Source organism: Chiloscyllium punctatum, chromosome 25 (genome assembly GCF_047496795.1).
Source record: "Chiloscyllium punctatum isolate Juve2018m chromosome 25, sChiPun1.3, whole genome shotgun sequence".
Classification (NCBI taxonomy): domain Eukaryota; kingdom Metazoa; phylum Chordata; class Chondrichthyes; order Orectolobiformes; family Hemiscylliidae; genus Chiloscyllium; species Chiloscyllium punctatum.
This window is the reverse complement of record NC_092763.1, coordinates 83,937,655-83,951,965: the sequence shown is the minus strand read 5'-3', so window position 1 is coordinate 83,951,965 and position 14,311 is coordinate 83,937,655. Positions and strand designations below refer to the sequence as shown.

The 14,311-nt window shown below is 44.2% G+C and overlaps 1 protein-coding gene across 1 annotated transcript in view; it reads left to right on the top strand.

Annotated features, from left to right (window-relative positions):
• The window catches only part of LOC140496086 (tripeptidyl-peptidase 2-like), a 134,982-nt gene that overhangs the window by 54,426 nt on the left and 66,245 nt on the right, over nt 1–14,311 (top strand). The window contains exon 10 of the mRNA XM_072595620.1: nt 1,736–1,835. Within this exon, the coding sequence (XP_072451721.1) occupies nt 1,736–1,835 (100 nt within the window). The remainder of the gene's footprint in view (nt 1–1,735; nt 1,836–14,311) is intronic.

Below are 14,311 nucleotides of genomic sequence, written 5' to 3'. Positions count from 1 at the left end.
TGACCATTTAAATGCCCTTAAAGTTGGCTAGTCTACAACTGTTGCAGGCAGTGCGTTCCACGACCCTACTACTCTCTGAGTAAAGAAACTACCTCTGTATATCTATCACCCCTCAATTTAAAGCTATGCCCCCTTGTGCTATCCATCACCATCTTTGGAAAAAGGCTCTCAACTGTTCACCCGATCTCACCCTCTGATCATCTCATATGTCTCAAATAAGTCATCTCTCAGCCTTCTTCTCTGTAGCGAAAACAACCTCAAGTCCCTCAACCTTTCCTCATCAGACCTTCCCTTCATACCAAGCAATATCCTAGTAAATCTCCCCTGAACCCTTTCCAAAGCTTCCACATCCTTCCTATAATGCTGTGACCAGACCTGCACACAATAATCCAAGTGCGGCCGGACCAGAGTTTTGTACAGCTGCGGCATGACTTCGTGGTTCCGAAACTTGATCCCTCTGTTAATAAAAGCTAACACACTGTATGCCTTCTTAACAACCCTGTTAACCTGGGTGGCAACTTTCAGGGATCGATGTACATGGACAACGAGATCTCTCTGCTCATCTACACTACCAAGAATGTTACCATTGGCCCAGTACTCTGCATTCCTGTTACTCCTTCCAAAGTGAATCACCTCACTTTTTTCTGCATTAAACACAATTGGCCACCTGTCAGCCCAGCTCTGCAGCTTATCTATGTCCCTCTGTAATCTACAACACCCTTCAGCATTATCCACAACTGTACTGACCTTCATGTCATCCACAAATGTACTAACCCATCCTTCTACGCCCTCAAGCAGGTCATTTATAAAAATGACAAACAGCAGTGCACCCAAATCAGATCCTTGCGGTATAACCTAAGTAACTGACTTCCAGGGTGAACATTTCCCAGCAACCACTACCCTCTGTCTTCTTTTAGCAAGCCAATTTCTGATCCAAACCGCTAAATTGCCCTCAATCCCCTGCCTCCATATTTTGTGCAGGAGCCCATGATGGGGAGCTTTATCTAACGCCTTACTGAATTCCATATGCACAACATCAACGGCTTTACCCTCATCCACATGTTTGGTCACCTTCTCAAAGAACTCCACTCAGGAGGTCCAGTGTGATCTGTAATAAAAAGAAAAGCTATGTTTATGTAATTGTAGTGTGTTTAAACATAGTAAAAAATCCTGAAGTGTAACATAACAACAATGTTAAATAAACGTCGTCACAGATTCATGCAAGGAGATTTTGAAACCAAAAGCTTGGTCAAAAAATGTTGCTCTCAGGAAGATCTTAAAGGAGAAACGAATGAGAATGATAGAAGAAGGAATTGAAAATTTTGGGGCCAGGCAGCTGAAGGCACCGATAGACCAGGTGGAGAAATTAAAATCCGATTGAACAGAAGGATGCGTAAGATGAATGCAGAGATCTTAGAGGGTTACATAGTTGCTGAAGACTACGGAGATAGGGTTATGGCCATGAAAACAAGTGAGAATTTTAAATAAAAATCAGAATATGCTGGAGAAACCCAGCAGGTCTGTCAGCATCTGTAGAGAGAGAAACAGAGTTAACGTTTCAAATCTAATATGATTCTTCTTTGAAATTCAGTTTCTGCAGGCCGGGCTGGATGAGAAGCGGAGAATTTTAAATTTAAGCCTGTGATTTTTTTCAAATGGTCATGTTGTATATCTGCTGTTTTACATTGTTAAGAATATCACAGGCACCAGTGACCATAACTTGTTGCATTATTAGGTGTTGGTGCGTATGTCAGTCCAGATATGATGATTGCAGAGTACTCAATGCGGGAGAAGTTGCCACCTAATCAGTACACCTGGTCGTCGAGGGGACCTTGGTAAGAGTCTGTGAACCAGTTATCCTTCCATCCTTTGTTATTCTGCGGCTGTAATAAATGCATGAGCTGAAAGCCATAATCAGCAAAATAAAGGGACAGTTACTGCAATGTGGGATGTTTTTCCAAAGCAGAGAATCTAAGTGGCAATGTTACTGGACCAGTGACGCAGAGGCCAAGGCTAACACTGTCAGGATGATAAAAAGCAAATTACTGTGAATGCTGGATTCTGAAATAAGAACAAAGTACTTGGGGAAACTGAGCAGGGTCTAGCAGCTTCTGTGGAGAGAGTAACAGAGTTAATGCCTTGAAGCTGCTATGGCTCCTCTTCAGAACAAATTGCTGGTGGGACAGGAATTCAAATTCCATCATGGCAATTTATGAAATCTGAATTCAGTTAAAATCTGGAATTGAAATTGGGTTCAGTTATGGTGATAATGAAGTCTTGGACAATCGTTATTTTAAAAAAAGCATATGCTTCACTAATGTCCCTAAGAGAAGGAAATCTGCCATCTATAACCAGTCTGACCAATATGTGCTACAGCAAATGTGGTTGACATGTAGCTTCCTTCTGAAGTGGCCGAGCAGGACAATAGCTGCAGGACATGTCTGGATGGGTAACAAATGTTGGACTTGCCATCAAAGTCTGTATGTCTTTAAAGAAAACAAACAAATACTTACTTTGGTTCCGTGACAATTATTACCTCTACCTGACGAAAGCCCTTTGTCATTTTTGAAATTTTCAATTGACCCTTAGTGCCAACAGTTTTTTGTGAGTGGAGTGTGGGGAAAGAATGTCCCAGTTTGAATTAGCTTTATTGTCGCATGTACTCAGGTAAGCACAATGAAAAGTTTACAATTTGTCACATTACTGTGCCATCTTGGGTATAAAGGAATCTAAGGTACAGATTCTTAAGAACAAATCCTTAAGGGGAAAAGAAACTAGAAAAATGAATGAAGTAGCCCGCATTACACACCATGTTAGGTTCGTTCTTGTGCCACCCCTAATTAGCTCTAATTTTTGTGGTATGTGTTCCCTTGTTTTGAATTTTCCCACCAAATCTCGCCTGCTTTAATCATTTTAAATACTTCAGTTGGTTCCTGTGTGAGTAGTGTCACCACACAGACTACAAGAAGAAAGTTCAGCATTGCTATCTCAAGGACAGCTTGGGTTAGGCAATAAATGCTGGCTTTGTCAATGATTCCCACATCTATCATCAATGCCCTTCAACTCACAAAATAGATTTAAATTTAAACTACCACTTGATCAATTCCACCAGCGCATATATTCAACAGTCTGTGTAAACAAAAGCAGTAAAAGGAATATGGAGAAATGATAGAGAAATAGGGTTAGATTAAACAGCTAGTTCTTGCTGAATGCCTGCCTTCTCCTATGTTGTAAATTTATTGATTGTTGAAATATAACTTGCAGTGATGTGCTGAGGATCTGTTTGAGCAAAGCAATTTGATTTTGTCGCAGGACAGTTCTGATGTAACCATGCTTTATTGAGAATACGCATACGGTAAATGGACGGGGCACATATTGACATCCATAATTTCCCCATCTGCCATGTTATCAGATTTGGGTTCAGAAAAGATGTATCAAAATGCTGTTGGGTTTGGAACATTTGGGTTATAAAGATAGGCTGGGACTTATTTCACTGGACCATGGGAGGTTGAGTGATGACATTGTAGTGGTTTATAAAATCATGAGGGGCATAGGGTGAATAGCAAAGGTCAACACTAGGGGGCATGTTTTTAATGTGAGAGGAGACAGATTTAAAAAGGATCTGTGGGGTAACTTATTTACATAGAGGGTGGTTCGTATGTTGAATGAACTGCCAGCGGAAGTGGTAGATACAGGTACAGTTACGGCATTTAAAAGACATTTGGCTAGGTACATGGATAGTAAAGGTTTAGAGGGATATGGGCCAAATGCAGGCAATTGGGGCTAGTTTAGTTTTGGAAACTTGGTCGGTGTGGACAAGTTGGACCGAAGAGTCTATTTCTGCGCTTTCTGACTCTTAAGACTCCCCAGAACATTACAGCACAGGACAGTCCCTTCGGCCCTCAATGTTCTACTGACCTCTGGAACCAATCTGAAGCCCATCTAACCCACACTATTCCATTCTTGTCCATATGCCTATCCAATGACCATTTTAAATGCCTGAAAAGTTGGTGTCTACTACTGTTGCAGGCAGTGCATTCCACGCTCCTACTATTCTCTGAGTAAAGAAACTACCTCTGACGTCTGTCCTATATCTATCACCCATCAATTTAGATTAAATTAGGTTACTTACAGTGTGGAAACAGGCCCTTCGACCCAACAAGTCCACACCGCCCCGCCGAAGCGCAACCCACCCATACCCCTACATCTACTCCTTACCGAACACTATGGGCAATTTAGCATGGCCAATTCACCTGACCTGCACATCTTTGGACTGTGGGAGGAAACCGGAGCACCCGGAGGAAACCCACGCAGACACAGGGAGAATGTGCAAACTACACACAGTCAGTCACCTGAGGCGGGAATTGAACCCGGGTCTCTGGCGCTGTGCCACCGTGCCGCCCTAATTTAAAGCTATGTTCCCTCGTGCGAGCTATTGCCATCCAAGGAAAAAGGCTCTCCTTGTCCAACCTATCTACCCCTGAGATTTTCTTGTATGTCTCAATTAAGTCACGTCTCAACCTTCTCTCTAATGAAAACAGCCTCAAGTCCCTCAGCCTTTCCTCGTAAGACCTTCCCTCCATACCAGGCAACATCCTAGTAAATGTACTCTGAACCCTTTCCAAAGCCTCCATATCCTTCCTATAATGCTGTGACCAGATCTATACGCAATACTCCAAATGTGACCGCACCAGAGTTTTGTACAGCTGCAGCATGACCTCGTGGTTCTGAAACTCAATCCATCTACCAATAAAAGTTAACACACCAAATGCCGCCTTAACAACCCTGTCAACCTGGGTGGCAACTTTCAGGGATCTATGTACATGGACATCGAGATCTCTCTGTTCATCTCCACTGCCAAGAATTTTACCATTAGCCTTGCATTCCTGTTACTCCTTCCAAAGTGAATTGCTTCACACTTTTCTGCATTAAACTCCATTTGCCACCTCTCAGCCCAGCTCTGCAGCTTATCTATGTCTCTCTGTAATCTACAACATTCTTTCTCACTATTCATAACTCCACCGACCTTAAGGTCATCTGCAAATTTACTATCCCATCCTTCTATGCCCCCATCTAGGTCATTTATCAAAATACAAACAAGCAGTGGACCCAAAACAGATCCTTGCCGTTAACCACTAATAACTGAACTCCAGGATGAACATTTCTCATCAATCACCACCCTCTGCCTCCTTTCAGTTAGCCAACTTCTGATCCAAACTGCTAAATCACCCTCAATCCCATGCCTCCGTATTTTGTGCAATAGCCTACCAAAGGGAACCTTATCAAATGCCTTCCTGAAATCTATGTACACCACATCAACTGCATTACTATAATCCACCTGTTGGTCACCTTCTCAAAGAACTCAATATGGTTTGTGATGCATGACCTACCCTTCACAAAACAATGTTCTCTGTGTTCACTGGGGAAGACACAAGCAATCTCCCTGAGGTAACAGTGCCTGAAGGACCTGAACTGAAGGGAATTTATATTTGCCAGGAATTGGTGTTGGAGAGACTGTTAGGTCTGAAGGTTGTTAAGTCCCCGGGGCCTGATGGTCTACATCCCAGGGTACTGAAGGAGGTGGCTCGAGAAATCATGGATGCATTGGTGATTATTTTCCAGAGTTCGTTAGATTCGGGATAAGTTCCTGCGGATTGGAGGGTGGCTAATGTTGTATCACTTTTTAAGAAAGGTGGGAGAGAGAAAGCAGGAAATTATAGACCAGTTAGTCTGACCTCAGTGGTGGGAATGATGCTGGAGTCTATTATAAAGGATGAAATTACGACACATCTGGATAGTAGTAACAGGATAGATCAGAGTCAGCATGGATTTATGAAGGGGAAATCATGCTTGACTAATCTTCTGGAATTTTTTGAGGATGTAACTCTGAAGATGGAAGAGGGAGATCCAGTAGATGTAGTGAACCTAGACTTTCAGAAAGCTTTTGATAAAGTCCCACTTAGGAAGTTAGTGAGCAAAATTAGGGCGCATGGTATTGGGGGCAAAGTACTAACTTGGATTGAAAGTTGGTTGGCTGACAGGAAACAAAGTAGCGATAAACGGCTCCATTTCAGAATGGCAGGCAGTGATCAGTGGAGTATCACAGGGATCAGTGCTGGGACCGCAGCTTTTTACAATATATGTTAATGATATAGAAGATGGTATTAGTAATAACATGAGCAAATTTGCTGATGATACTAAGCTGGGTGGCAGGGTGAAATGTGAGGAGGATGTTAGGAGATTACAGGGTGACCTGGACAGGTTAGGTGAGTGGTCAGATGCATGGCAGATGCAGTTTAATGTGGATAAGTGTATGGTTATCCACTTTGGTGGCAAAAACAAGAAGGCAGATTACTACCTAAATGGAATCTATTTAGGTAAAGGGGCAGTACAAAGAGATCTGGGCGTTCTTCTACACCAGTCAATGAAGGTAAGCATGCAGGTACAGCAGGTAGTGAAGAAGGCTAACAGCATGCTGGCCTTCATAACAAGAGGGATTGAGTATAGAAGCAAACAGGTCCTTCTGCAGCTGTACAGGGCCCTGGTGAGACCACACCTGGAGTATTGTGTGCAGTTCTGGTTTCCAAATTTGAGGAAAGACATCTGGCTATTGAGGGAGTGCAGCGTAGGTTCACGAGGTTAATTCCTGGAATGGCGGGACTACCTTACGCTGATAGACTGGAGCTTGTACACCCTTGAGTTTAGAAGACTGAGAGGGGATCTAATTGAGACATATAAGATTATTAAAGGATTGGACACTCTGGAGGCAGGAAGCATGTTTCCGCTGATGGGTGAGTGCTGAACCAGAGGACACAACTTAAAAATACGGGGTAGACCATTTAGGACAGAGATGAGGAGAAACTTCTTCACCCAGAGAGTGATGGCTGTGTGGAATGCTCTGCCCCAGATGGTAGTGAAGGCCCAGTCTCTGGATTCATTTAAGAAAGAGTTGGATACAGCTCTCAAGGATAGCGGAATCGAGGGTTATGGAGATACTGATACTGATTAAGGATCATCAGCCTTGATCATATTGAATGGTGGTACAGGCTCGAAGGGCAGAATGGCCTATTCCTGCACCTATTGTCTAATGTTGACTATCCCTAATCAAGTTGTTCCTTTCCAGATTATTATAAATCCTATTTCTTATAAACTTTTCCAACACTTTATCCACAACCAAAGTAAGGCTCATTGGTCTATAATTACCAGGGTTGTCTCTATTCCCCTTCTTGAACAAGGGGACATTTGCTATCCTCCAGTCTTCTGTCACTATTCCTCCAGACAATGACGACATAAAGATCAAAGCCAAAGGCTCTGCAATCTCCTTCCTAGCTTTTCAGAGAATCCTAGGATAAATCCCATCTAGCCCAAGGGGCTTTTCTATTTTTACACTTTCCAGAATTGCTAACAACCTCTCCTTGTAAACCTCAATCCCGTCTAGTCTAGTAGCCTGTATCTCGGTATTCTCTTCAACAACGTTGTCTTTTTCCAGTATGAATACCGAGGAAAAGTATTCATTTAGTGCTTCCCCTATCTCCTCTGACTCCATGCACAGCTTCCCACTACTGAGCTTGATTGGCCTAATCTTATTCTAGTCATTCTTTTATTCCTGATATACCTATAGATAGGCTCAAGGGAAACCCTCACACTATCTGCCAATGACTTCTCATGTCCCCTCCTGGCTCTTCTTAGCTCTCTCTTTTGGTCTTTCCCGGCGAACTTGTAACTCTTAAGCACCCTAACTGAGCCATCACATCTCATCCTAACATAAGTCATCTTCTTCCTCTTGACAAGAGATTCAACTTCTTTAGCAAACTACGGCTACCGCACCTGATGACTTCTTCTCTGTCTGACAGGTACATACTTATCAAGGACACGCAGTAGCTGGTCCTTGAATAAGCTCCACATTTTAATTGTGCCCATACCCTGCAGTTTCCTTCCCCATCCTATGTATCCTAGATCTTGCCTAATTGCATCATAATTGCCTTTCCCATGGCTATAACTCTTGCCCTGCGGTATATACCTGTCCTTTTCCATCACTAAAGTAAACATAACCGAATTGTGGTCACTATCACCAAAGTGCTCACCTACCTCCAAATCTAACACCCGGCTGGGTTCATTACCCAGTACCAAATCTAATGTGGCCTCACCCTTTTTTTGGCCTGTCAACATTCTGTATCAGGAAACCCTCCTGCACTCATTGGACAAAAAAAACTGACCAATTTAAAGTACTGGAACTATCATATTCCCAGTCAATATTTGGAAAGTTAAAGTTCCCCATAACATCTACCCTGTCACTCTCACTCCTATCAAGGACCATCTTTGCTATCCTTTCCTCTACATCTCTGGAACTATTTGGAAATGTATAGAAAACTCCCGAAAGGGTGACCTCTCCTTGCCTGTTTCTAATCTCAGCCCAAACTACCTCAGTGGATGAGTCCCCAAATATCCTTTCTGCAACTGTAATACTGTCCTTGACTAACAGTGCCACAGCATCCCCTCTTTCATCATTTTCTCTGTTCTTACTGAAACACCTAAATCCTGGTACCTGCAACAACCATTCCTGCCCCTGCTCTACCCATATATCTGAAATGGCCACAACATCAAAACCCATGCTGCAAGTTCACCCACCTTATTCTGGGTGCTCCTGGCATTGAAATAGATACATTTCAAACCAAGTTCTTGCTTGCCAATGGCGGCTTCAAGTCAGAAATCATAGTTCTGACTTCACTACTGTCAACCTCCCATATACTCGAACTACAATTTCAGTTCCCATCCCTCTGCTGAATTAGTTTAAACCCACCCAAAGAGCATTAGCAAATTTTCCCCCCATTATGTTGGTACCCCTCTGGTTCAGGTGAAGACCATTCTGTTTGTAGAGATCCCACCTACCCCAGAAAGAACCCCAGTTATCCAGGAATCCAAAACCCTCCCTCCTGCACCATTCTTGTAGCCACTTGTTCAACTCCTTTCTCTCCCTATTCCTCACCTCGCTAGCATGTGGCACAGGCAACAAACCAGAGATAACAAATTTGTTTGTTCTAACTCTAAACTTCTACCCTAGCTCCCTGAATTCCTGCCTTACATCCCCATCTCCCTTCCTGCCTGTCTGGTGCCTATATAGACCACGACTTGGGGCTGCTCCCCCTCCCCCTCCCCCTCAACAATCCGAGACATCGCGAACCCTGCCACCTGGGAGGCAATACACTGTGAGTCTATCTCGTTCCCACAGAACCTCCTATCTGTCCCCCTAACTATGGAGTCCCCAATGACTAATGCATTTCTCTCCTTCCCCTTTCCATTCTGAACAACAGGGACAGACTCTGTGCCAGAGACCTGTGCCCCATTGTTTACCCCTGGTAAATCCCTCCCAACCCCTCCCAACAGTATCCAAAACGGTATACTTGTTGTTGAGGGGAATGGCCACAGTGGATCCCTACTCAGCCTGCTGGTTCCTTTTCCGTCCCCTGACTGTAACCCATCTACCTTCATCTTGTACCTGAGGTGTGATTATCTCCCTGTAACTCCTCTCCATAATCCCCTCCGCCTCCCGAATGATCCGAAGTTCATCCAGCCCCAGCTCCAGTTCACTAACACAATTTTCGATATGTTGGAGTTGGGTGCACATCCAACAGATGCAGTCAGCTTGGACACTAGTAGTGATCCTTACCTCCCATATTCTGCAGGAGGAATATTCAACTGCCCTAACTGCTGTTCCCACTATTCTGAATTCCCAGCGAGACTACTGAGAAACTAAAACAATAAAAACCTAGTCACCTTACCAATCCAGCCCACAGTACCTTGTGTTTTGGTTAGAGGAGGAGGAGGACGGTTGGGAGAGACAACCCGAGTAGTGTTGCAGGTAAAGTAACCGCCCAAATGTAAGCCTCCCTTACCCAGCAGTCCCCTGTCCGCTCCTGCTCAGTGTGCGCTCCGACTGTGCACGAGATAAGCTTTTATATCTTTTGGAGATTTACCTTCCCATCAGGCCTCTGGTCCTCGCTGTCGCTGCTCCTCTTCCAAATGCCACGAGAAAATGAAGCACACTGAACTCCCGAGGAAAGCTTTTGTGTCTTTTAAAAATTTACCTTCCTGTTGGGAATTTACCTTACTCTATCTGTAAGAATGATAAAGGAGAATCGCCGACACTATAAATATCATATAGTTTTGGTTGTTAGCATTTTTATGTTTGTACTTAGATATACTTAAATTTTAACAATGTAGTTTAATCCTTATCCTTTTGATTTTTTTTGTGTAACATATTTCACAACAAACGCATTCTAGTGTCTTGTAATCTCTTTAATTCCAGTCTATACAGTGCAGAAACCCGTCCAACACGTCCGCACTGACCAGACGTCCCAATCTGACCCAGTCCCATTTACCAGCATTTGGCCCATATCCTGCTAAATCCTCCTCCTTCATATACCCATCCAGATGCCTTTTAAATGCTGTAATTGTACTTGCCTCCACACCTTCCTCTGACAGCTCATTCCATGCTGCCTTTTGGGTGAAAGCGTTCTTCTTTAGGTTCCTTTTAAATCTTTCCCCCTCTCACCTTAAACCTATGGTCTCTAGTTCTGGACTCCCCCACCCTGGGAAAAAGATTTGTCTATTTACCCTATCCATGCCCCTCATGATTTTATTAATGCCTATAAGGTCACCTCTCAGCCTCTGATGCTCCAGGGAAAATAGCCCCAACCTATTCAGCCTCTCCTTAAATTATACAGCTTTCTTCCCATGAAGGTAAATTAAAAGTTTCAAAACTGAAATTGGCAGATTTTTCATGGAGAAAGGATATTGTATTCCTAATTCCTCCGCCATATTTACTCCCAGGAGGACCAGTTCCACCACAGAACACACCAGACGGCCTCCTTGTTTAAAGACCGTAATTTCCCCTCCCATGTGGTCGAAGATGCCCTCCAATGCATCTCATTCACATCCCACACCTCCGCCCTCGAACCCCACCCTTTCAACTACAACAAGGGCAGAACCGCCTTGGTCTTCGCCTTTAACCCCACCAACCTCCGCATCATCCGCCGACATTTCTGCCACCTACAAACAGACCCCACCACCAGGGATATATTTCCCTTCCCACCCCTCTCCGCTTTCTGCAAAGACTGTTTCCCTCTGTGAATACCTGGTCAGGTCCATGCCCCCACCCTCCCCTCCTGGCACGTTCCTCTGCCACCAAAGGAATTGCAAAACCTTCACCCACAACTCCCCCCTCACCTCCATCCAAGGCCCCAAAGGAGCCTTCTAGATCCATCAAAGTTTCACCTGCACGTCCGCCAATATCATTTATTGTATCCATTGCTCCCGATGTGGTCTCCTTTACATTGGGGAGACTGGATGCCTTCTCGCAGAGCGCTTTAGGGAACATCTCCAGGACACCCACACCAATCAACCCCACTGCCCCGTGGCCAAACATTTCAACTCCCCCTCCCACTCTGCCGAGGACATGCAGGTCCTGGGCCGCCTCCACTGCCACTCCCTCACCACCTGATGCGTGGAGGAAGAACGCCTCATCTTCCACTTCGCAACACTTCACCCAGGGCATCAATGTGGACTTCACCAGTTTCCTCATTTCCCCTCCCTCCCACCTTACCTCAGTTCCAACCTTCCAGCTCAGCACCATCCTCATGACCTTTCCTACCTGCCAATCTCCCTTCCCACCTTATCCGTTCCACCCTCCTCTCCAACCCATCACCCTTACCCCCACCTCCATCCACCTATTGCACTCTTAGCTACCTTCTCTCCAGCCTCACCCCCTTCCATTTATCTCCACCCCAGAGGCTCCCTGCCTCATTCCTGATGAAAGGTTCCTGCCTGAAAAGTCGATTTTCCTACTCCTCGATGCTGCCTGACCTGCTGTGCTTTTCCAGCACCACTCTAATCTTGACTCTGATATTGTAAAGGTTGCAATACTAAATCAGGTTGTTTGTGATAAAAATCAGATCAGCCATAAACAAACTGAATGGCAGGACAGGTTTGAGAGGCTGAATGGCCTGGTCCTGTGTTTATATCCCATCTGATATTCCTGCTGACAGCCTGTATTCCATCTGGAAACTGTAATTGACAGCCCCTTCGCACTGCTGTTGCACCTGAGGGAAACCACCAATCAGAAAAATTCATAAGATGTTCTTTTAGGCTATCTGTTGCCTTCGCAGTTTAAAGAAAAATCAACATTGAAGCTGCACAATATTTTCATTGCTCACGGGTCAACATTTTATACTGGAGCTGTGATCAGAGTCATCTTACTTGTCCCTTATATACTTTGATCTTCGTTGTCTCTTTGTGCTTGAGAAGTTAATAACCTGAAGGCCATTAGGATCGGGTGAGGTGCTGAACTGAGAGTTGCATTGCTAATTCATGGAACTGGGGCAGGTGTTCTCTACCTACATTCATCTTCCACCCAGCTGTATTGTTGGTAGCTCTGTGTAGCATGATTGGTGTGTTTGACTACATATAGCCATTAGATTTGAGATTATCTCATTTTATCACTTGATGTGCATTGCTAGCAGAAAACATTTGATTTCAGCCTTGAAACTTCCCCACCCAGGTACATTTATTTTGCTATTGCTCTCTCTGACTCTTATTGCTGCAGTTTGGAGCAATATTGCATTACTTCAAATGGAGACCCGTACAATTGAAGAACACTTTCCTTCTTAAATTCAAGCCCACTTGGAAGGCCAATGATGCTGTTAGTGTTTTGTACCTTTTTAGAATTAGAAGTCCAATTTATTTCCACACTACCTTTTATTGTCCATAACCCAGTTAAGTTCCTCATCCTCAGGTCTGTGTTCTAACTGTTGCCATGTCCCATTTTACCATTGCACCTGTGCTCATGACATGTATTTGCTCCCAGTTAAGCAATATCTTGATTTTAAAACTTTTGTCCTTTTATTCCATGGATTCTCCCTTACTACCTGTCTAAACTACTCCAATGTTACAACCTTTCAAGAACTTTGCATTACTCCAGGCCTAACCTTATGGCCATCTCCAGCTTTCTGCCCTTCACCACTTGTGGCTTGCTCAGCAGGGAAGCTGTTGGTGGTGGTATTTCCTTTGAGGTTTTATTGGTCTGAACCAAGGGTCAGTACCTTCAGCAGCGTAGCATTCTTATAGTATCACACTGGGAATGATGGCTTAGATCTTGTCCTCAATAAATAGTTGAGAGTGGGGTTCAAATGTCTCACCTTCGGTCTGGGAGATGAGAGTACTCGTCATTGTGCCACTGCTGATCCTGTTTTTCAGTTTGTTGATTGCATGTGCAGTACACAAAGCAAGACTGGTGTATAACAAAGTCTGTCTTTGTCCCACATTAGAACATAGAACATAGAAGAATACAGCGCAGTACAGGCCCTTCGGCCCTCGATGTTGCGCCAATCAAAGCCCACCTAACCTACACTAACCCACTATCCTCCATATACCTATCCAATGCCCGCTTAAATACCCATAAAGAGGGAGAGTCCACTACTGCTACTGGCAGGGCATTCCATGAACTTACGACTCGCTGAGTGAAGAACCTACCCCTAACATCAGTCCTATATCTACCCCCCCCCCTTAATTTAAAGCTATGCCCCCTTGTAATAGCTGACTCCATACGTGGAAAAAGGTTCTCACTGTCAACCCTATCTAACCCCCTAATCATCTTGTACACCTCTATCAAGTCACCCCTAAACCTTCTTTTCTCCAATGAAAACAACCCCAAGTGCCTCAGCCTTTCCTCATAGGATCTTCCTACCATACCAGGCAACATCCTGGTAAACTTCCTCTGCACCCGTTCCAGTGCCTCCACATCCTTCCTATAGTATAGTAAAGGAAGCAAATGAGTGATTTTAATGGGTGCGAGCTGATGGATGGCAGGATTGTAGCTGTGGGCAGAGGAGATGAGGCTGACCCAGAATATGAGAGGAGATGCTTTGCTTCCCATCAGTGGAAAGATGCATTCAGTAACTTCTGCAGCGAGTTGCTGACTGTTCGCATTACATTTTGATGAATACTTAAATCTTTCTGCTTTATTATGGTCCTGTTCTGCACAGGTTTTCAAAGTGTGTATGAGTAACAGAGTGTTTCTGTCTGCAATTTTCTGTATGGGCTAACTTGTGATTTGTATCGCTATTCATGGTTAAAAATGTGTCTGCAATGATGGCACTTCTTTGTGCAGCTGACAGTCACTTATGAAAGTTGATGCAAGTGTGGTCACTCGCCTCTTTCATATTTAAGGGGAAGCTGCCAGCATCTTATCATTATTTAAGTGAGGTCTGCAAAAGTGTAAATCTATGTGGGCAGCCTGGTGGCTCAGTGGTTAGCA